Source organism: Neolamprologus brichardi, chromosome 2 (genome assembly GCF_056152115.1).
Source record: "Neolamprologus brichardi isolate AB-2024 chromosome 2, ASM5615211v1, whole genome shotgun sequence".
NCBI lineage: Eukaryota > Metazoa > Chordata > Actinopteri > Cichliformes > Cichlidae > Neolamprologus > Neolamprologus brichardi.
In genome coordinates, this window is record NC_142105.1 from 28,232,825 (window position 1) to 28,256,359 (window position 23,535).

Below are 23,535 nucleotides of genomic sequence, written 5' to 3' on the forward strand. Positions count from 1 at the left end.
TATTATTTATTTACATGTCGAAATGTTCAAGTATGAGAAATATTTAGGATGAGAGAATTCCACATATCCACCAATGTGGAGCTCAAAGAGAGAAAGGCAGTGATGCAGAATCTGAGTAATGTCAAAAATAAGCCTCGGCATAACCAGCAGAATGTCTGTGAATTGTCTGTGAGTCAGTCTTTGCAGAATGAGCAGCGGCGTCACTACTTTTCTCTTTTTGCACTTGAAAACTTTTCCCTCTCGTCTGTGGCTTCCTCCTCTCCTTTCCCTTCCCTTTCTCCAGCTCCTTCTCTTTCTTCTTTTTCAACCTCTCCTCTTCCTTCTCCTTTCTTTCTTGCTCCCTCCGCCGCCGCCTCCTCTCCTTGGAGTTCAGTTTGTCCTCCGCCTCTTCCTCAGCTGCATTCCCAGTCCCTGGCATATTACTGAAGTCTTGAATCAAGATTTTCGGCACTTGCATTTTGGGTGCCTTCTTAGCCTTGTTGTCTTTGTGCTGCTCACCTCTCAGTCTGCGGAAGAGACCAAAACGTTTAGGGGTGTCGGGCTGTGGCTGCTGCTGTGTGGGGGCTTCCTCTGTTGTTGCTGCTGCTGCTGCTGCTGCTGCAGGCGGCAACAGATCAAGAGCAGCTTGTTTTGAGGTCACAGCTTTAGGATTGCACTGTGACTCTGTGAGTTTGGCTTCTGGTTGATTTTCTGAACTTTTCTGGGGGGTGGTGAAGAGATCCTCGGAAAGCCTGCGGGCTAGCCTGGAGCTACGTGAGGTGGATGACTTGCGAACGCAGAAATCAGCAGATGATCGACTGCTGCGACGCTCAGGGGTTTGTACCGGGGGCTCTTTTGTAGATTGACAACATTGGACTTGGGGAACATTTGTTGGCTCAGAAGAAATGAAGACATTGTCCTCTCCTGCTGGAGTTTGTTTAACCTTTTCAGTAATTTCTTCCTCCTGCGCGGGCTCCACTTGTTGAACCTTTTGATTTGAGTCTTCAGGATCCACAGTAACCTGGCTTGTTGTCTCTTCAGGTGCTTGTGTCTCAGAGGTACTAATTTGTACTGAACTCTCCTCATCAGGCTCACTGGTGTGGTTGAGCTGATCAGCTGGTGCTGAAGACTCTTCCGTTTCCATGGGTGTTGCAGAGTCTGCAGGCTTCTCATAAGTCTGAGTTTCTGTTGGTGTTTCCTCTGTTATTTTTTGAGTACAGATGCATGAATCACTTTCAACCTGTGCCTCCGAGTGTACATTCAAAATAATTTCTTCTGTTGCCTTATTTGACGCCTCCACTGTGTCTTTTCCTACTGTTATCTCAGCTTTAGTCTCTGTATCATCTACTGCACCAGTGCTTTCTTTTTGTTGAGTGCAATCAGATGAAGACAGCATTAATATTTCTTCTTCTAGCTCCATTTCTGTCTTTGAATCTACTCGTTGTTCTGAATCTACTTCTGTGATTTCTACCTTTGTATCGCACTGTGTGGCTGAATTTTCCTGATTATGTGTCAGAACCTCATTTTCTGTGTCTCTTTGGGTGTGGGACTCTGCTTCCTTTTCTGTTTGTACTAATGACTCAGTACTGTGGTATTTTACTTCAAGTGCACCTTTTTCTGTCTCCTCGATCAGCTCTTCCTTTTCCTGTTGTGTTTCTGCCTCTGCTACACTATTCTGATCATCAACAGTTAAAGCTTCAACACCTCTGTCTGTGTCCACACTTGTCTCACTTTTAGACTCCGTAACGTCTGTGTTCATCTCCACCTGTTGCACACTTTCAGTGTCAGCACTCTCTTCTGATTTCACGTCAGCTTGTATCCTCTGCTCCTCGCCTGCGTTTACACCTATTTGCATCTCGTCCTCTGTGTTTGTATCGGCTTCGGCTATTCTCGGTGTCTCACTGTGGTTTTCCTCCACAGCAACCACGTGTTTCTCTGCCTCTTCATTTGTGTCTTTGAGCTCTACTTCCTGGTCTTTGCTTATATGACTTTGTTCTTCTAGCACTTGTGATTCACTCTCTGCGTCCAGCTTTTCTTCTTTTTCACAGTGAGGTGCATAATCAGGGGGATGAATAATATTTTCAACAGTCTGATTTGGCCTATCTTTGGACCCTATCTTTTCTTCTTGTTCTGAAAGCATTTTGCTTTCATTTATCTCAGTCAGCTTGGTTTGATCCATATCACTGAGTTTGCGTTCCCCTGTCTCCCTGACATCAATTGTCTCAGTCTCCCTGACATCAATTGTCTCCATCTTCCTGACATCACTTGTCTCTGTCTCCCTGACAACACTTGTCTCCGTCTCCTTGACAACACTTGTCTCCGTCTCCCCGACAACACTTGTCTCTGTCTCCCTGACATCACTTGTCTCCGTCTCCCTGACATCACTTGTCTCCGTCTCCCTGACATCACTTGTCTCTGTCTCCCTGACATCACTTGTCTCCGTCTCCCTGACAACACTTGTCTCTGTCTCCCCGACAACACTTGTCTCTGTCACCCTGACATCACTTGTCTCTATGACAACACTCATCTCCATCTCCCTGACAACACTTTTCTCCATCTCTCTAACATCACCTGTTTCTGTCTCTTTGACACTGCTTTCCTCAATTTCAGCAACTCCTTTTTCCGTGTTTTCAGTCTGTTCCTTTCCTGCTGCTGTTTCTTCTGTTTGGATATTTTTGGTTTCTTGAATCTTGTCAGGTGTCTGTGAAATTTCCTTCTGTTCAGTTTGTCCCTCTTTTTGTCCCTCTGAAACTACATCCTCCTCCTCTTTGACTCCTTGTACCTTCTTAAAGTCAAACTCATTCCAGCTTTTCCAGTCCTCCCTTCCTCCCATTGAAAGATGCCTCACTACTTTGTTACTGCCTTCAGAGTCAACTGTGTTCCCTTTTCCCGCTTTCCTCCACTTCTTGTGAAGGAGGGAAGGAGACAGTGAGAGAGAGGAGGCTGAGCGAGTTAGTGGGACAGAGAGGTTCCCTTTCTCTCTCTCTTTCCTCTCCTTCTCAATTTCATGCTGCCGAGCTCTAGCCCACGCCTTCCGGTATCCATGGCAGCGACCTCTGGGGTCAAACGTGGACGATGGTTTTTCTTTCCTCCACTTTTCCAGCTCCTTCTCCGTCTGCTTTTCCAAATCTTTACCCGACAGTGGCACAGAGCACACCTGAAACAAGAAGGGAAACTCTGCAGATAGTTGCACCCCAACAACATAGTGTGTCCCGCCACAATACAAAACCTGTTAAAGATCCCTGAGGAACACCACAAAGAGCCTTGAACGGTTACCCCTAACCTCCAAATTCCTTGATCATAATCCAATTGAGCAATTTTGACACACTAATTCCAAGCACCACAGGATACCTCCAGAGCTCCCACGTTCATGCCACAGTGGATCAGACATGTTTATGGCTGAGCTGTTTTAGTAACTTACCAAGATTTATATCTACGTTATTTGATAGAATAGTGCCATTTTGTAAAAAAATAAAAAATAAAACAAAGTTATTGATAGAAACATGTTTTTAATTTACTCTTCAGGGTTTTATTTGCCTCATCTCTTCGGTTTGCAGCCATCTTTTTGAAAGGTTTTTGCTTTTGAGGTATATCTTTTTACACTATTTGTGGCCATGATTAGTTTAATTTACTTGCTCTGTTGCTTTACAAATGAAAGCTGTTATCTTGAGGTAATTGGTAGAGAACAAGATGCTTCTCTATAAGCCTATCAGGTTTAAAAATCGAAATCTTACCTCTGCTATGAATTCGTCGTCTTCATCGTGGACCTCCTCCTTAACACCCCTCAACTTCTCCAGAGTCTCCATTTGGCCCTGACACTGCTTCCTCTGCTCAGCTCGACCCAACACCCGGCGCACCAGCACCGCTGCGACCTGTAGCAGCACCCGGACCCCTGCGAGGAAAGATGAGGGCGAAAGAGGAAGACCTGGTGAAAATGCTACATATCACGTAGATGATGGCAGTGACCAAAAATGTAAGAATTGTGCAGATATTTAAACACTAATATATATAGTGGACAAAGCCATCGCTTTTAATAAGCTGCTATTCCTGCCAGTCCTAAGGGGGTTGTGTTAGCCTGAGGTCAGCTCTACCATAGCAGAAGAAGAGGTCCCAGACTCTGAGAAGCGTGTTGAATGGAAGGTGACGTGTGAACAGACACATCAGCCAGTCGGTGGCAAACATGAGGGGCTCCACTCCGTGGTTCTGCAGATGTTTGTGTGCAGCTGGACACGTCTTTTTCAAAACCCAGGTCAGCATGGCCGCATCGAACAGTACTCCCTCCTACACAGCACACCACAGTAGGCTCAGACAGCTGCCCAGCTTTCAGGGTCAACACACGATTCAGCTTTGTCTTTGGGTTATATTTATAGCACAACTTATCAAGAATCAGCCTTGAAATCAACATCTACTTGCCTACGTGTTGATTATATGTATTATAAAAGGTAAAAAATGTAAAAAACAAAAGATGTGCATGTCCTCACCAGCAGAGGGCTGTAATATCCGGGCAGGTATTGCTCACTGATCTGAACCAGACACCAGAAGGCCTCCTGCCAGGTTACAAAAGGTGAACATTAGGCCAATAACTGCTCCGTATTATAGAAAATTAGCACTGTATTCTCAGGATTGCATTAATACTGTTATACCTCTGAAATAAAAAGCTTAACAGGTCGATGAAACAAACAAGGTAGAGTCGATGTCTTAAACGAAGGTTGTTGTTTCTCCACTGAAATCTAATTATTTTAATGTCTTTGCAGCTGATTTATCAGACCGAAGCTAAACTGTTAATGGCCTTTACCTGAGCAGGCATGTTCATCAGCAGCACTGCAGCCACCGGCCCCTGAGCCTGACAGTAACCCTCATCTGGCTGATACTGGGTGTAAGCTTTCAACACCCGGAACAAACCACGCTGCCTGCAGACACACACACACACCACAATCATCTCTCACACAGCCAGAGGTTTCAGTCACCTTTGACAAGAGTTATACATTTAATAACGAAAAGAAAAGAAAGAAAAAGAAAGACAAGTGACGAGACTGTTTGCTGTTCTGTTGAATAAGCCTTTAACTGTGAAAGCTAAACCAGGGAAACTATGAAAAGATTGGAAAGCCACGCTGAACACTAAATAAACTGTATGGTTATTCTGCAGCTCTCAGCTTCAGAAACAAATAGCAGAAACCTCGCCTACCCGTGTCCGTCTTTGGACTGGAACATCTCGTGGAAAGGGAACTGCCGGTCCAGATCTCTCTCGATCACATCCACCCAGCTCTGCAGAGCCGGCTGCTCATCCAGAGTCTGATGCAGAGACAAAAAACATAAAACGCATACCAAACAATAGACTTTTGAGTCTTTAAAATTTTAAGTTAGTTAGTCTGTTTCTCAATATTATAAATAATTTAACTTTTACTCAATAAAATATAAGAAAACAGTGATCACAAGATCCCACAACTTAGAACAGAATATATAGATGATCAGGCATAGACTGTATATAAACAATGGACAATATAGCCTCCAGGTCTAACAGCTGTAGAAATGCCTTAAACCTGCATTTTGTTTAATTGCCAGAAGAGGAAGACTCCTGGTGGAAAAAAAAGTCAGATTGCGTAGAAAAAATTAGAAAATGACCCTCTTGGTCATATTAAATTATTTCCTGATAGGTTTACGGCCTTAGTCGCTAATCTGAAGTGGTATTTAATGCAAAATACAATTATAGTCCCATTTATAGTTAAACGAATGATAAAGACGGCATGATTTAGGGAACGTGATGTTGTGATGTTGCTGCTCTATGAGTATGTAGTTTCCCAAATTTCTCACTTAGATCCATCAATCACTCGTGAACAACATGTTGCCGGCCAAATAGTAAACCAGCACTCTTGCACTTTCTTAAACCATCCCAGTGAGAGTGTTTCTTTCTCTTGCCTTGTAGAGGTTTTCATGCTGTTTCATCCTGTTGGCAGCTCCGCACAGCAGAGGCCAGCACTTGGCTCTGAGCGAGGCAGGGATTCCTTTCTGACACTGCACTTTGACCTGATGAGAGACCCGGAAAACAAACTGTTACTGTGCTTTTTCCTGATGTGTCACAATGTCTGTCATGTAAAAGGCCCATCGCCCATCATTTGGTGCCAGGGTTTATTTTCGGGCATCTTCGACGGGACGCACCTTACTGCTCTTCTTTGACAAGATGCGATCCCATTGGTCAATGATCTTTATCCACTTGGCCTCCCTCTGCCTGACCAGTTCAGGTGGCGGGCCCAAACTCCTGACACAGCACAGCACATGAATCACCAGGTAAGTATTTTGACACGTTTCACCTGTTTGCTGAACAATATAAATTCTGGAGACCTTTGTAGTGCTGTGTCGCTGCACACTGTTTAGTGTGTTGTCATTACAGACACACAGTGCTCCGAAAACAAGACAGGAAACAGGAAAACCACACGTTAGCAGTGTGAAGTCTCTATGGCAACAGGTCAGGATGTTATCAATGAAGAAAGTAAAGATGACAGGTAGCAGTTTGTTCAGTTAGTTTTAATGCTTAGTTTACGCCGCCTCGTGTGCAATCCCCTGCCAGGACTATTATCAAACGCACAGTCAGCTGATTCTGAAAGTAAAATTGCACTTTATTTTTCAGGTACACACACCCACTTTCAGTTCAGTCATCATGTTTTTTGCAATATTTTTTTTTTGTGGATTATATGTAAAGAATATCAAGTGTAAACAATCTGTTTGTGCAGTTTCCGTCCTGAAGAAGGCCCACTGTGGTTGAAACTACTTGGCTTTTTCACTGATACGCTCAGCTAAATCATTCTAAAGCATCTCCTCCCCCTTTGCTCTGCTTATGAAACTGCCGTAAAGCCACGTTATTTGCAGGGGTCATCCTGATTTCTTTGTTTCTTGACGTGTTTCCAACTGACCTGCATTCTTACACATTCTCCACTACACCAGTGTAGCCTGAATGTTCCTTTCTTTCACTCTGTGTGACTTTTTCTCTCAATCTTAACATTTCTGCTCTAACAATTTGTCTTTTAACTGTTTATTAATGGCATTTAGTCCACCTGTGTGTGTGTGTGTGTGTGTGTGGGGTGGGGTGGGGGTGGGGGGGGTGCAAATGCTCCTCTGTCTCTTAAAATCGGCAGATTTAAACACTGCTTCAACACTTCCTGGTCTTGTCATGGAGGAAAATTACTTTGTGTGCTGCTTCAGGGGGTGTTGTGTGCCCACATTAGAAACTCTTAGCTCATCTGGAACCTTTGTCTTTGCTCATATAAAGACAAAGCAACAACCATTAAATTATCTGATAATATTTAATATTTAGTTTCAAATGATATCTTCTGACAGCAGGTGCAAACCTTACTATTACCAAAGTCCCTGGGCTTTCTGATCTGATCTGTGTGATCTCGACAAGTTCGCCCTGCACGTCTTTTAGTCCTTTAAAATAAAAATAAAAAATCTCTTTAATAGGCGAATGAAAGCTTAGAGATCATATCCCTGGCTTTGAACAAATCACCAACAGCACAGTAAGAGTACACAAGGCGCAAGGTGGATGTGCTCACCCAGCTGTGGACCCATTGGTTAAGATGAAGCCAAAGCGGTCTGTCTCCGGTTCAGATCCCGAGCTGTCCTCTTCACTGAGGTTCTTCTGGGCTGGACTCGAAGAATTCAACATCTTAGCTAAAGAAAAGAGGATGGGCTCGTCATCCAGTATGCAACCGATGAGGATGTGTGCGTCAGAGATGTTTAAAATATCAAACATCCAAGATGGTAAACAGCTTAACCCCACTCTGCAAACGTCTCTGTGCACGTTTTCACCCTCTCTCTCTTATTTGACTCGGGATCTATGAAATCTGCATTTTCCAAGTTGAGAATGAGAGTAAAGAAGTGTACCAAGTCCCCCAGCCCCCGATTTTAAGTCATAAACATAACCACAGCTGTTAAAGCTTTTAAAATATACATTTAAATGTGACTACCTTTTACATTTCCGCCCTGTTTGATTAGTTGGCTGCTGAAGAGGTGAAGTGATCCTCCAGTGATGGAAGAGGAAGACAAACTTCCTCTCTCTCTCTCTCTCTCTCTTGCTTTCTCTCATATGCTCTCATTTGTTCACCACGCCTTCATTTCTCACCGTCGCAAATGCAGTTTTCACATAAACTTCCGCGTCACAAACAATGACGATAAAATTATGGAGTGGTTTATTTTTTTTGACTGTCATGAAAATGCCGTTAAACTGCTTAAATGTGATTCATCAGTCATCACATATAAGTGATAAATGTGCAATTGGGGCTTTTCTGTCATTTATAGGACTTCCTAATTGCGGGGGGAAAAGAAGAAGGCCTATGCTTACTTTAGGAAGACAGGTAAATTAAATAACTTGTTACTTTCAATGGCAGGTAAAATAATGTGGTGATTTCCTAGGTGACAGTGAATACAACATCAACGTGGAGGCCTTGAATGCAGCATTAATAGCATTGCACAGTTTAGGGACTATTGCCTCCTTAGTGTTGATCATCATAAACTTGTGCCAGTGGTAAGTCTAAAAGAGATTTACATTAATAATGACGCAAATTAGCTAGCACTGAGAATAGGCTATGTTCATCCTTTTGTCATGTTAGCTCCATTATATTAGATAACCGTAAATTAACTGGCTAACATGGTTGCAAAGTTGCTGACCGATGAGTTTACCTTTATGAGGAATGCTTAGCGCATTAAAACATTTTTCATCTGAACGGAAATATATAAAAACTAAAATAAAGCTTAATTAAAGAAATTAGCTTGGCAGCATTAGTGTACCAGAGCCTAATTTTGCTAACTGTTATACTATTTGAAAGGAGGCGTTCAGGTGAATCGTGTAGACTGTAGGTTGGAACCAGCGACAGGGTTAAAGACATTATCCTGTCATTGGTCAGGACAGCTGGTCATTCATGGGTCCGAAAAACACAGGTAGTTCAGATTAAACCTCTGTGGTGGATTGTTTTTTGATCGTATAAGTATTTTTATACTAGCACCGATACAGTAAAGCAATCGACTGATTTCTCTCTGGTTTTACATGTTAAGAAATACTAAGGTCTTTATGTAATGTCCCTGCTTATAGGTTTTTCAGCTGATCGACTTTCCTGTTTATTTTACGATTTTACACGGCGAATACTGGTCAATAATCGAGGGATAATCCGAGAGTGCATTTCTTCCGATTCAAACAGCGTCCCGTGAACGTAGCAAATCGCTAACGTAATAGTTGGGATTTGGGCGCCAGATTACAGGATGACTGGGATCAGCTGGCAGTCTGTCTCCCTTTTTCACTCCTCTCTTGTTGTAGAGAAGCTTTTCTGGGTTAATACGATTTATAAAAACATTTGCTGCAATATTGGCTCCACTGAGCGAACCCTTTACAGTCAGGTGAAAAGGGAGTGTTTTTGCAGTAACCTGAAAATTATGTTCCTGATGCAAGAAAATGAGAAAAAGAGCGCCCAATTAAAAAAAAAAAAAAAAAGAAAAGAAAAAAAAAGACCTACCAGCTTCAAGAAAAGGGAGGTATTATTGAGGGAAAAGAATGGGATCTCCAAGAAACAGACAAAAAGAATCAGCAGATGCAAGTAAAGCCTGATGAAGCTCTGGGAAAAAAAAGAAATCCTCCAAGAGAAGAAACAACAGGGCATAAAACAGAGAGAGATGCAATGCAAACTACAAGACATGGAGATAAAATACAGAGTGCTAAAAGCAAGGCGTGATAAGAGACTGCACACAAATGTAGAGTTTCTTCAAGAGAAAAGGTTAAAGGAGATAAAACAGAAAGAAATGGATTGCAAGCTTCAGAACATTGAGAAACACAACAAAACAAGTAATGCTTGATGAAGTTCTGGGGAAAAAAAAAGTATAAAAACAAGTGTAAAAAATATAGGTATAAAATAAGTATAAAAACAAGAAATGGGTAATAGCTGCGTGTGTGCTTGTGTGTGTGCATAATATGCATGTGGATCCAATGTTGTTATGTTGGATCCAAATCCCAGAATACATTTGGCATAAATGACATAAATCTCCCCTTTGATCATTGATCAGTAAATCTCACTGCATATAAATTCTGAAGTCTGATATAATTTCATTAGTAAAGCTGCTCAGATGGTTAAATGTTGAACTTTGTTGCGATTGCTTTTCTCAGAATCACTAACCCCCATTTTGATTTATTTTTGCAAGTTGCTGATTTCACACAGATCCACTGCTGAAACCTTCTTTGAGTTTTTCATTCAACAACAATAGTCTCAGGCAATAACTATGTAATTACACTTAGTATGCGACAGTACATAAATGCAAGCACCAGACACAAAATGAACAAGAGGCTTTCATATATCTAAATCCAGATTTTAGTCCCAGTTTTTGTTGACCATAATGAAAATGTATACTCTTTAGCATATATTAACTCCTGGTCGTAAAATAAAATATACAAAAGAAAAATTTCTGATTTTAGATCACATTTCAGATCACCACAGTAGGATATCCACAATGTAGGATTCAGGCATTTGTTTTAGTTCAACATCACAATCATTCTATGAGTAGTTTACAGAGCCAGTAGTTAGCAGCAGTAACTTCAGCTGCTTCAATTCATTGGCATTAGCAAGCAATCCTTGATACACAGCATTTCAGTCAGGTTGAGGTCTGGACTTCCATGCTGTAGATTTGCTGCTGTGCTTGGGGTCATTATCCTGTTGCATGGCCTAATTTAGGAGAAGCTTTAGGTGTCGGACAGATGGCCTCACATTTCACTCTACAAAACTCTGGCATACGGAGGAGTTTGTCACCTGCAAGGTGCCTATCTCTCGTGGCTGCAAAACAAGCTCAAATCACCAACCTTGCACCAGCATGATTGAACAGTTGGTTTGAAGTGTTTGTGCTGTGTTTGAGTTTTGCTGAAGGTAGTGCTGTGCAATATGGCCAAACCTCCACTTTGGTCTCATCTGTTAAAAAGACTGTGCTCCAGAAGTCTTCTTCAAGGGCAGCTTTACCAACTTCAACCATGTCGTCGTGTTGTTTTTAGAGAAGAAGCTTCCTCCTAGCGGCCACTACAAACAAGCCACAGTTGTTCAGTCTTTTTCTAATTATACTGTCATGAACTTTAACATTTAACATGCTATCTGAGGCCTGTAGAGGCTCAGATGCAGCTCTTGGGTATTGTGCAGTTGCGAATTTCTTTTTTCACGTTTACTCTGAGAATCTTCATTCTTCTAACTAGTCTTTACTCTTTTAAAAGCTTTCTCTGCTCAGATGTCTGCAGCACTGAGTCTACGTCTTCTCCACTGCTACTCCAAACAAGGTACTAATGCAGGTGTCATTAACACAGTAATATTTAAGTGCACAAAATGTTCAGATCACACGTGCATATCTCTCCAGGTACATTTGGATATGGCTGCGGTGCAATTCGCCCGCTGAGTCTCAGTGTGCAGAGAGACGGCTACAGTGAGTAAACACACCAAGAGCTGTACATTTATATGAATCTTCAGTGCAGTGACCACATCAGCATGCCAAATTTGTATTTACTCTCTTACTCCTCTCTCCTTTTATTCTTCTGTCAGAGTATGTAAATGCTCAGGAGCTGCCAACAGACATGAGATCCATCACTGACCGGGCTGCCACAACCCTGCTTTGGACCGAGCTCTTTAGAGGTCCCGTTGATTGTGTTTTCTGTGCTGATAGCCTAGATTTGTAGCCTGTAATGCTCCATGTCACAAAGCTCAAATCATCTCAAACTGGTTTCTTGAATGCAACAATGTTCACTAAACCAGCACCTAACTGACCTCCGCAGTCAAAAGATGTCAGTTTAACAGCAAATTTGGGATGTGATCCATCAGGAGATTCACAATGTGAATGTGCAGCTGACAAGCCTGCAGCAACTGTGTGACGCTATCATGTCTATATGGACCAAAATCTGAGAGGAAAGGCTCCAGCACCTTGTTGAATCTATGTGCATAGAATTAAAGCAATTCTGATGGCAGAAGGGGGTCCAACCCAGTTCTACCAAAGTGTATCTATATAAAGTTTCTGATTTGTTTATCTACTGTTATTAATCATGGCCAGAAATTAAGTTAATGAAGTCAGTATACATCCATCTTATTCATATGAGTCAAAAACTCAGGCTTCATACGCCTTTAAACAGTACATTCCTCAGTACAGGTGAGTAATTGGCCTCTTTTCAACTAACTCAAATCTTGCAAATCAATGTGTTTCAGGGACAGTGGGCCCTTTAAGTTTTTTTAATTATTATTTATTTATTTATTTATTTTATTCTTTGCCTTCACGCAGGTTTGGCAATGACCATGAGTTATCTGTTCCGTGAACCTGCCACCATCAACTACCCATTTGAGAAGGGTCCTCTGTCGCCCCGCTTTCGTGGGGAGCACGCCCTCCGCCGCTATCCTAACGGAGAGGAGCGCTGCATTGCCTGTAAGCTTTGTGAGGCTGTCTGCCCTGCTCAGGTAAACGCATACACACACAGTCCCTTTTATTATGATAGTTGTGTTTTGGTTTTTTTGACATGTTGAGGTTGTCTAGAGGATGTACTGAAGTACAAACAAAGCGTTATACGGAACAAGAAAAATGAATGACATCACTTTGACATGGCATAGCTGTTAGCCATGGATCATCAGGTTTGAGGATTTGGAAGTGGCAGTTCTCTGGGCGATGGGACTGATAAAAAGACATTGAATAACTGCTTATTTCAACCACGGTAAGAAAAGAAGAGCATTTCTGAAAACACAACATGTTGAAACCTTGAAGCAGACCAGTCACAGCAGCTGAAGGTTTCCAGCTGAGAGCAGGAAACTGAGGCTAGAGTGGGCACAAGTGCAATAGTGTGGCAGATATTTTTGAACACATTTACCGCTCATTTAAACATCACCTTCTACCCGAGTATTGTTGACACAAATAACTTCCATAATCACCAAATCTCTCTCTCTGGTTTCAAGTGCTTCTAAGCTTCTAAGCACCTTGTTGCATCTGCAGTACTATGAAAAAGTCTTCAGTCAGCCCTCATTGATTTCTATTTTGCTTCAGACCAGCAGGATTTTCTTGTAATTTATTAAAGAGCTCTTCAGCAATGGCTTTCTTAAGGTCTTTTAAAGTGTTTCTGTGTACATTGGCTGCTTTTTCCCTTATTTTCAATGCACTCTGGTCCTGTACCTAACCACTTTCAGAGGAATGCTTTTTTTCTTAAGCCACTTAGCACTCATGAATGAATCATTCAAGACTAAAAAACACACCTAAGGATGAACCGTTGCTGTGCCTACAGCTTACACATAACAAACAATTTAGCAAAGAACCCATTTTAAATTGTGTCTTTAGACACTTTTTATATCCGGGAAAGATCTGAGACAGGACCTAAGAAATGCATCTTGCTCTACACTCTATCCATCTACTGTTCACCAAAACCTGACCAAAAATGGGCTCAGTGGTAGGGTGTCTGTCAAGAAACATTCTTGAAACCAGATTATTGTTTCGAAGCTACCAGTGGATCATGAATTGCTAATCATTCAGGATGTTTTGGTTCTATGAATACATGTATATCTCAAAAGAAAGAACAAAAACTTAAAGTTTAAACTATTGCTTGATGGGAAAACATAGACTGTTGGAACATTTCATTATTAGCAGGGATAGTATTAAGGAATGCAAACAAAGAAAAGAGGCTGAGGTATGCCAAGTTAATCGGGAACTGGGACCGAAAATCAGGGGCAAAAGGTTTGATGGAGCGATGGCTCCATATTTAGTCTAAATTGTCATCATGACAAGCAGAGGAGGTCGGAAGAGAGCTACAGCAGTGAGTGTCTACACACGGTGAAGGCTCTGTCATGGTTTGGGGCTGCCTTTAAGCCAAAGGTGTTGGAGATCTGGTCAAAATGGATGTAATTATGAACCCAGAAAAGTATAATCAGATTTTGATCTGATTGGCGAAGGCTTCATTTTTCAGCATGGTAATTATCCCAAGGACGCTGCCATTCAGTAGAAGCATACCTAGATAGTGTTCCACTCTGTGTGTTTCTGTCAGTCATGGATCGGCCTCCCCAGAGCCTGAACCTCGACATTATTGAAGCAGCGCGGGATCATCTAGATAGAGAACGGAACAAAAGACAACCAACATCCAAAGAAAAGCTTAATGGCTCTGAAGACGCCTGAAGAACTATTCCTGACAACTGCTTAAAGAAATGATATGAACACTGCCAAAGGCTACGTTCACACTGCAGGTCTTAATGCTCAATTCCGATTTTTTGATCAAATCCAAATTTTTTGTCTGCGTGTTCACACTACAAATAAAATGCGACAGCAAACGTGCTCTAGTGTGAATGCTTAATGCGGCCCGCATGCGCAAAAGAAGACTTCGCACACAACGCGCTCTGTTTAGACCCAGAGCAAACAGTATTGTTTGACAGATAGCCTTTAATATAAAGACTTTGGACTTTACGTTTCTCAATTTTTACTTTAAGTTATTTTGTTATTTACATAATAATGTAGATAACCTAATAATTATCCTTATTGCTGTTTTAGAGGAGCAGTGCTTCAAAGGATAGCTGCAGATTTCTGTCAGAATCTGCAGATTATACAGTAGAAATAAAATGTTCACGTTTCTCCAACGTTGTCTTCCCAACAGTTTCACTGACATCTACACTGGATGGCCAGGAAGCGTTCGTGATGTCTTCTCTGATGCTGATAATTGGCGTCTGTCTTGTGTCGGTGACGTAAAAGACGGATTTAATGCGACATGACCGTTCAAACAGCAGTCGCTTTCTAAAACATCGGATATGTATCGGATTCAGTACCACATACGAAAGTGACCCAGATTGTATTTGAAAATATCGGATTTGCACCGTTCACACTGTCATAGCATGATCGGATATGGGTCGCATAGGGTCAAAAAAATCGGATTTGATGCGCTTTCGCCTGCAGTGTGAACGTAGCCTAAGAGAGTTCAGGCTGTGCTGAAGAATAAATGTGGTCATACTAAAATTGTAATTCTCTACCCAATGTGGTGTTGCACATATTTCAATAAATCACTGTACACATTTTACATTTTCCAGAAGAAAACATGGGTGAGAGTGCTGTATGCTGAGACAGTTCTGAAGGTAAACGGGGGTGTAATGTCTCTTCACTCAGCAGCTGTATTGAAATACCTCAATTTGAGCAGTTATGCTAAAACATTATCTAGATTATGTATTATTTCTTTGTTTGTTTGTAGTCAGTTCTCAAAATGTCTGTAAAATGAATGTTGCTGATATTTGAATGCTTCCTACTGTTGCGCCAATAAACATGATGCTTCCCTTTCCTTTCTCTATTGATCTCAGGCCATCACTATTGAAGCTGAGACTCGAGCCGATGGCAGCAGGCGGACCACACGCTATGACATCGACATGACCAAATGCATCTACTGCGGCTTCTGCCAGGAAGCCTGTCCTGTTGATGCCATTGTTGAGGTAAAAACAAGTGTCCTCCAAGTTTGATGAAGCTGAACAAGCAAATGCTAATGTGGGGATCTTTCACTGTCTTTCACTCCACTATTCCACCCAACCCTCCTTCAAAACAGACAGTTAATGTCTTTAAAAATAATTGAATTCCTTCTTCAGGGTCCGAACTTCGAGTTCTCCACAGAGACCCACGAGGAGCTGCTATACAACAAGGAGAAGCTACTCAACAACGGAGACCGATGGGAGGCTGAGATAGCAGCCAACATACAAGCAGACTATCTGTACAGATAGACTCACTGTGGGAGGGTACCGTATGTCCTCCTGATATGCATTTAAAGAGATTACTGGCAGTTTTACAGTTATGCCAGCGGGTTCCGAGTGGTGAAGCCTCATATACTAAGGAAATTCTATAAAAAACGCACAAATTGTTTGCCTCTTGGGTGTAGTTGTACTTTTTTGACGTTGAGCTGTAGCACGTCAAAGCTTGCAATATAAGAGTATATTATTTGAAATGTTTGTTTTAAAGATATTGACAGACCTGTTGCAAATGTAATTAACCGAATTGAAATTAAAGGGGGAAAACCTCTGAAACTGAGAAGATGTGTTTTGTGTTTTTTTTGTCTTTTATATTATATCCAAAACTTGACTCTTGTTGGACCAAATCCCTTAGTTAAGTGAGTTAATGACTGTGTTTTTAATGGTTTATTAGACTATTGTTATATGGTTGTAGCCTCCAGTGTAACTATTGCTGGTTGCAGTTGTGATGCAAATAAATTACTTTGAAATTTTCAGTCAATAGAAAATATATATATAATTAAATATGGTTGTTCAGTGTTCACTGGATTATCTGCTTTTTCGAGTTGCTTAATAAATGAAAACTGACCAACTGACTTTCAACTATGTCATTCTAATTTTCGAAATTAAAACGCACTTGTGTTTTTGAAGCCAGCTGTGGTAAACAGATGGTAGTTATAGATATTGATTATTATTTTTGTAGTACACAAAGAAAGAAAATAACTTTTCATTCACTGACTTTTGCGTGGTAAGTGTACCAACATTACTTGGTCTGACCTACGAAGCATCTTTGGCTTTTAGTAGGATAACACTAAACATTTTGGGTATTGGGCTCTTTTGTCTGCCACATGTGCATCCAAAAGTTGTTCAAGGAAACGATGACGTTGCTGCTATCCTGTGTTTTTTTTTAACAAATTACCTCAGAAATAAACAGCTCGTAACCATACCCAGCTGCCCAGCCTCAGCTGCTTGTCTGTAGTTGGAAATTGTGCTTTTCTAGCTACATGTGAATGTCTTTTAGGGTTGGATAAGTGTGTTTAAATAAAGACTGAATGCTGAATCACGTTCAGTTAGGACCGTGTTGCTTCATGATGCGTTTTTGCCGCTGCGAGGGTCACATGATAAGGGCGGAAACTGACTCATAGTCCACGCTGAATCTCCCGCGAACGCAGCCATTTACTCTTTCCTCTCTTCGAAGTGTTACCGGTGAGTCTCTGAATTCCTCTCACAATGCGGGCTATCATATATTTCAAGTTTGCATTCGTTGGGATAAAAAGTCAGTTAAAACAATTGGCAACTTTAACTTTGCGATTTTGTAGCTGTATCCACGTGAGGCATGGGGCAGCTGGGGAAGGCCGGTGGTTTTTCTTATGCGGCTAACTAGCTGTTAGCTCGATGAAAAGAATGGCTTCCATGCTGTGCTAGCTAACAGGTTAGCATGCACGGCTATCCCTCATTTTTCTGCTTTGTTCTTGGGACTCGCGCGGATTCCTGTAAATACATATTCAGTATTTTGGCAAAATATATTGTGGATGCGTGGAGTTGCATTTATGTGTAGGGAATTATTTAGGCTGGGTTTGACTTGGAGTGTAGCGTGGAACACATTAGATGGGCTTCCAGTCGGATTGTTTCAGTCGAACAAGAAAAAGTGCGCTCGCCCGTCGTGTGGCGCACTCACTCTAACGTTTTTAGCTTTCCTAGCTAGCAGCCGTTGGTATTGAAATACGCATTTAGAAGCGCGCTTTCGAATTTTCGATTGAACGCAAATACACATTGAACACACAACTTGAATTAAACCTTTTTTCACAACATAGCTGCACCGTTACACGTTTACTCGTTACGTGTGTGTGAACGTTAGCTTGGATGGAAAATGCTAGAAGTTATGGCTATGTAACAAGCTATGGAGTTTAGCTAAACGATAAAATCGTAGAAAACTGCTCAAAGGACCAAAATAACATCTCAACAAATCATAGCTGATGTCATATTTTGTCTTCTTGAAATGCCATTTAAAGTAGTTGCTAGCACTGCTAGTTAGTGTTGACGGATAACGTGCTAATCAACCATCCCGCCTCGTTTTGTTTAACAGAAAAGTCGCAACCACGGCGGACTCAATGGCACAGTGTGTTCCGGTGGCGGTGTTTAAGGTAAGTGCTTGCTATCTAACATAAATTGATGTTCCATTTCTCAGCCTTTTAACTAAATGAAGCATCGCTATCTGTGCTAACAACGGTCAGTGTGGTGAACCAGTACCAACCAGTCTAGACTAACTGTACGTTCTGCATCGCAGTTGGTGTTAGTAGGAGATGGAGGCACCGGGAAAACTACTTTCGTGAAGAGGCATATCACAGGAGAGTTTGAGAAGAAATATGTTGGTAAGTACTTGCTTTCCAGGAAGGAAATCAGCTCATTCTTTTAGTCTGGATGAGTTAAAGATGTGGTAATAGATTTGAAAGCAGGATGTAAGATGTTAAATGGAACTACTGGGAGCAACATGTCCTGCATGGCCTTTATCTCAGATAAAATACGACTGTCTTCATCACCATTTACACCTTCATTCTCCTTATTCATTATGTCTTTGCTTAAAATTTCAGCTACTCTTGGAGTAGAGGTGCACCCACTGATTTTCCACACCAACAGAGGAGCGATCAAGTATAATGTGTGGGACACAGCTGGTCAGGAGAAGTTTGGAGGCCTGAGAGATGGCTACTACATTCAAGGTGCTCCTCGCATCCTTCGCATGCTGCTCAAGTGTCACGTTTTTAAAATTCATGTACCTTGGCTTTAGCTGAACAATACATTAATGCTTTCTTGCTTCCTCAACAGCTCAGTGTGCTATCATCATGTTCGACGTCACTTCTCGAGTCACCTATAAGAACGTGCCCAACTGGCATCGTGACCTGGTCCGTGTCTGTGAGAACATTCCCATTGTTCTTTGCGGCAACAAAGTGGACATCAAAGACAGGAAAGTCAAAGCCAAGAGCATTGTGTTTCACCGCAAGAAGAACCTGCAGGTAATAACTGCTTGCAAAAATGTGTGTTTTTGAATTGTAGAATAGACTTTTGAGTTTTGTCATTTCTAACTGCTGCAAATTGTTCTACCCGCAGTACTACGACATTTCTGCCAAAAGTAACTACAACTTTGAGAAGCCTTTCCTGTGGTTAGCAAGGAAGTTGATCGGTGATCCCAACCTGGAGTTTGTGGCAATGCCTGCCCTTGCTCCCCCAGAGGTCCAGATGGACCCATCCCTTGCTGCTAAGTATGAGGAAGAGCTTCAAGTGAGTATCACTGTACAGACTCATTTGTCTGATTTGGATGAATATATTGTCAATTTTACTTGCGCATCTTCTATATGTGGAACAATCTGAAACATGACTTTGTTCTTCCATATCCAGGTTGCATCACAAACAGCACTCCCAGATGAAGAAGATGACCTCTAACCTGTTACCTAGATTTGTCCCTCCCTCCTCCCCCACCTGTGGACAGGAAGTCGTTGGAGTTTTGCCCCCTTACTGTAAAATCCCTTTTCAGATTTTTTTTATTTTTGAATTCTTTTTTTTGTTTTAAAACTTAAGTAAAAAAGAAAAAAACTTGGTGGAAAAGTTGTGGTTCTAATTTCACTGTATGACACACACCCACCCTAGTGTTGTTGTTGGCATGGCAACGTGCTACTCTTCATCGTTGAGCACCCTCCATTGCACTTACCCAGCTCACATAATGCTGTTGTACGGTGTACTGGAAGCACTAAGGGGAGTAAACTTTGAATAAAAACATTCTCGGTATAACACGGCCGTGTTTGTTGTGATTTGCCTGCACGCCAACGACTTCAGGTCACAGGGAGCGCCTCGTAGTTAAAGTGGCTCTAGCATATTTAAACATCTTGGTGAGGATGAGTTAATGCACAATACAGGTTCCTGAAACTCAAATGGCTATAAGAAACTAATAAAATTCAGCATTTACTTTTGTGCTCTCCTGCTGTCACCAGTAAATGTTTCATATGGAATAAGTCTCATGCCATAGCTTAGTCTGCAACATTGCCCACAGTAGGTCAAATACAACTAGATAATGCTATACTGACATTTGTCCAAACTTACTAATTACTACTGTTGGAATCAAGCAGATACATGGAAACCTGAGGTAGACAATGATAACCTGTCTTGGTGAGCCTTTACAAAGTGTGGTAATAATGAATGCTTTGCTTTCAAGTACAGCTAAAGAAGACATGCAAACCATTTAATCTTAAGAGTGTGCCATTAAATTGATAAAACATGCAGACTGTAGGGCATTATGGGGAAAAAAACCTGCTCCTTCAAAGCTTTGAAAGGCGCCAAATACTTTAAATATTTGTGTCAGATAACGTTGTTTCCAGTTAGATGAATCTTGAGTTTAAGAATGCAAAAAGCTGGCTATTGACTGTGTTTCATTGGCTTCAGATTTCACTTTAAAATATAACTTAGTATAACGCTTGATATAGCCAAAAAGATCTAAGGCATGGGCATGAATGTCATGGCAATTTGGGGTTTTAATGACTTCTTTGACCAGTCCTTTTTTGGATAGAGTGAATGTTCATCTTTAATGACTTAACAAAACAAGAATTGGGTGCGTGAGTGAGAATTTATTTTGAATTTACTGCAATACAGGGTCAAATACATACACATATATTGCCACTAATATTTTGGTTAAATGTTCCTTAGCAAGTTGCCTTTTGAACAGATGATGTGAAATCATCCCAACCTGGAAAAAGAGCAGGTCAAAGAAATCAAGAGTAGATTTCTGAATCAGTATTCTGTGTTATAGATAAGCTTCTCAATAATTTGTTCCTTATTTTTGCCCTAGTTTACACCATGTTTGCATGGAAGTATGTTCAACAGTGCTGTGAAAAAGTATTTGCTCTTCCCAGTTTCTTAGTATTTTAGCATATATGTCACACATGTTTCAGATTATCTAACAAATTTTAGTATTAGACAAAGATAGCCCATGTAAATACAAAATGAAGTAAGATCTAGTGGACACGGTCAAAATGCAAATACAAAATGCAGCTTTAATCGTTGATTTCGTCAGAGAAAATGTTATCCAAGCCTACAGGATCCTGTGTGAAAAAGCAGCACCCCTAAACCTAATAACTGGTTGTGCCAATCTCAGGAGCAAGAACTGCAGTCAAGTGTTTGTGATAACTGATAATGAGGCTTTCACATCGCTGTGGAGGAGTTATGGTCCACTCTTTGCACAATGGTTTTATTTCAGCCACACTGGAGTGTTTTAAAGCCTGAAAGGCCTGTTTCAAGTCACGCCAAAGCATCTCAGTGAGTTTGCTTTAGCCGCACCATAATCATCTACTTGTTTTTTAAGCCATTCTGAGGTGGACTTGGTCTGTTTCTGCTGCTTAAATCAAGTGCGCTTGAGCTTCAGAGCATAAACTGATGGCCGAACATTTTCTTTCAGGATTTTTTGATAGGAAGCAGAATTCATGGTTCCATCACTTACGGCAAGTCATCCAGGTGCTGAAGCAGCAAAGCAGCCACAGATCATCAAACTACCACCACCATGTTTGACTCTTGATGTGATCTTTTTTATGAAATGCTGTGTTAGTTTTACAGCAGATGTAATAAGATGCAAAAAGTTCAGCTTTTATCTCATCGGTCCACAGAATATTTTCCATAAAGTCTTGAGGATCATCAAGATGTCTTTGACAAATCTGAGACAGCACTTTGTGCTCTTTTTGGTCAGCAGTGGCTTTCTCATTGGAGCTCTAAATGTAAGAGTGTATGCTTAACAGAGTATGTACACTTTAAATTGTCATTTTACTGAAACTGAAGCACTTAAAAAGTGCTATAGATTATTAAATTACTCATGCATAAGTTCCAGAAAAAGGCATCTGCCAATCCTCCTTATCTGCAGAATAAATAACATGAACACACAATTTCAAAATGTAATCACTACAAGGCACATGTCGGAGCCTGTGGCTTCTTCCGCTGACATGCTCATATCTATTTGAACAAAACGCTAAACCTTAATTTTTCCAAGTGGCACTACTGAGCATGTTTGTGCAGCGCAGTCTTCAAGTTTCCACATCGCACCCTCCTATAATTTGCTACGATTGGCACTGGAGCTCATTTTAATGCTACCAGCCATGCTTGATGGGACATGTCTTCAACTCGCAAGGTGTGTTCAGAGACAGCAGAACAAAAAAATGAATCTTATAACATCACTCTGCCTCTGCACAGTGAGGCTCAGAGATCAGTGGAGTAGCCAAAAGAAATGTGTGAGTGGAAGGAGACTGAACGCATTGTTATCATTTACAGTCATAAAGTAGCTACCTGAGTCCCAGATCCTTCACTGGACGCACGTGTGCTTTTATGAAAACTCACACAAGATGATGCCAGCGATGGAGGGTTTCATCTTAAGCTCGTGGCCACTAGGTGTCACTCGTGCTTTTCCCTTTCCCCCCTGCTTTTTAAATTGAGAGCACAGTGAACGCGCCCTGTAGGGTTATGTAATAGATTTCTGATGCACCTTCACTGTGACGTGTGCCGGTTACTACACGGATCTGGGTGCAACATCATTCACCCTCCACGCAGCGCCATATGTTCTGATTCAGACTCGGGTCCCACTTTACGTTTCACAATTTAGTCGTTGTGTGTTGAAAGCGTAGTGAAGAAGAAAACCGCAAATGAGGAAACAGACATCTATATCCAGTTCTCAACAGTTGGTTACAAGCTGTAATAAAACTCTTCTTTATCGGCTTAGCTGGGAGGAAATGATCACGATGCGTTAGGTGACGGTGGGAGAGAGGAGAGTGTGATTTTGATCCCTGACACCCAGCTGTAACATTAGGCCTGCATTCATGTTTACTGCTGCTGGCTGCGGAACACACTGCACATGTGAAAATACGAGTACACGTATTGCACTAAAATATGCAGTCATTATAACAAGATAGAGATGCCCGAGTTTAGGAAGATAGGTGTTTGCTCCTTTCCTCTGGTTGGCTGACTTAAAACCTCCGTAACCATGATCTGATTGATTGTTATTAACACACACACACACACACACACACACACACACACACACACACACACAGCTGGTAGTTCGATCTCGCTTTTCATGCACCACCACCCCCATAACGCTGCTGTAATGCCCTCAGTCAGCGTGGTAACCCTTCGTGCTACATTTACTTTGCGTTAAAACCGCGAGATTTGTCATTTCCAATAGGGAATATTATATTTCACAGTAAAGTGACCCAATCAATAAAACGTATGGTCTAAATAAGATAATTTACCTGAGAGATCATATTATGAGTCCCCCTTAATAATAAAAGCCTGTAAACAACCATGGGAGTTTTTTCTACATTCGATGGGATAAACAGTGTTTATGATTTAGTTTATAATTTATATTTTACTGTCCTGGGTCACTTGTGCAACTGGGAGTATCATACACCGCAATTAAAAATAAATACATAAATAAGTATGCTTGATCACTTGCTTTAACATGAGCTTACTTTAAAATTAAATTGTCTTCAGCTCTCTCCAAGGCTTTCTAAGGGGGGATAAAAGGTGATGTTTTATTTATAGTGCCCTCCATGGTTAAGGCAAAATATCCCAAACCGCAAATGAATAGAGGGCAGCAGTAAAGACTTTGCTGTAAAGAGTAAGGTGGTGAATTCTCCAGTGATGCTGCAGGCCACCATATCAGTCATGCTGTTTTCCTCTTCAAAACTCATTAACTCTCATAACTCTTTAAACTCTGACCTTGAGGTGTGACATGTAAATACAGTGTAAACATACTGGCATGACAATATGATCCATGTGCTGAAATAAAAAAAGAAAAGACACAGCAAAG

The 23,535-nt window shown here is 41.3% G+C and overlaps 3 protein-coding genes across 5 annotated transcripts; 2 read left to right on the forward strand and 1 right to left on the reverse strand.

The window, feature by feature from the left end:
• Positions 1 to 73: 73 nt before the first annotated feature.
• tbc1d10c (TBC1 domain family, member 10C) lies at positions 74 to 7,985 on the reverse strand. 2 transcript variants are annotated; one of them, XM_087829631.1, is made up of 10 exons: positions 7,941 to 7,985; positions 7,527 to 7,644; positions 6,136 to 6,235; positions 5,896 to 6,003; positions 5,165 to 5,271; positions 4,775 to 4,889; positions 4,461 to 4,526; positions 4,071 to 4,260; positions 3,714 to 3,871; positions 74 to 3,136 (listed from the first exon to the last, which is right to left on the reverse strand). In XM_087829631.1, exons 2-10 carry the CDS (start codon positions 7,637 to 7,639, stop codon positions 122 to 124), a joined length of 3,972 nt encoding a protein of 1,323 aa, XP_087685757.1. In that variant the 5' UTR covers positions 7,640 to 7,644; positions 7,941 to 7,985; the 3' UTR covers positions 74 to 121. The 2 variants fall into 2 exon arrangements, with proteins under 2 accessions (XP_087685757.1, XP_087685751.1); XM_087829625.1 differs by lacking the exon at positions 7,941 to 7,985 and having other exon boundaries at positions 7,527 to 7,726.
• A 402-nt stretch (positions 7,986 to 8,387) lies between these two features.
• ndufs8b (NADH:ubiquinone oxidoreductase core subunit S8b) lies at positions 8,388 to 16,005 on the forward strand. 2 transcript variants are annotated; one of them, XM_087829639.1, is made up of 7 exons: positions 8,388 to 8,497; positions 11,210 to 11,272; positions 11,350 to 11,415; positions 11,532 to 11,621; positions 12,259 to 12,431; positions 15,288 to 15,416; positions 15,567 to 16,005. In XM_087829639.1, the coding sequence occupies exons 2-7, from the start codon at positions 11,224 to 11,226 to the stop codon at positions 15,696 to 15,698; spliced, it is 639 nt and encodes a 212-aa protein (XP_087685765.1). In that variant the 5' UTR covers positions 8,388 to 8,497; positions 11,210 to 11,223; the 3' UTR covers positions 15,699 to 16,005. The 2 variants fall into 2 exon arrangements, with proteins under 2 accessions (XP_087685765.1, XP_087685766.1); XM_087829640.1 differs by having other exon boundaries at positions 8,415 to 8,497; positions 11,224 to 11,272.
• Positions 16,006 to 16,761: 756 nt separating this feature from the next.
• Positions 16,762 to 19,484, forward strand: ran (RAN, member RAS oncogene family). The gene is made up of 7 exons (XM_006781366.3): positions 16,762 to 16,907; positions 17,788 to 17,845; positions 17,989 to 18,073; positions 18,293 to 18,418; positions 18,525 to 18,712; positions 18,807 to 18,977; positions 19,095 to 19,484. Exons 2-7 carry the CDS (start codon positions 17,813 to 17,815, stop codon positions 19,137 to 19,139), a joined length of 648 nt encoding a protein of 215 aa, XP_006781429.1. The 5' UTR covers positions 16,762 to 16,907; positions 17,788 to 17,812; the 3' UTR covers positions 19,140 to 19,484.
• The last annotated feature ends 4,051 nt before the right edge of the window (positions 19,485 to 23,535 follow it).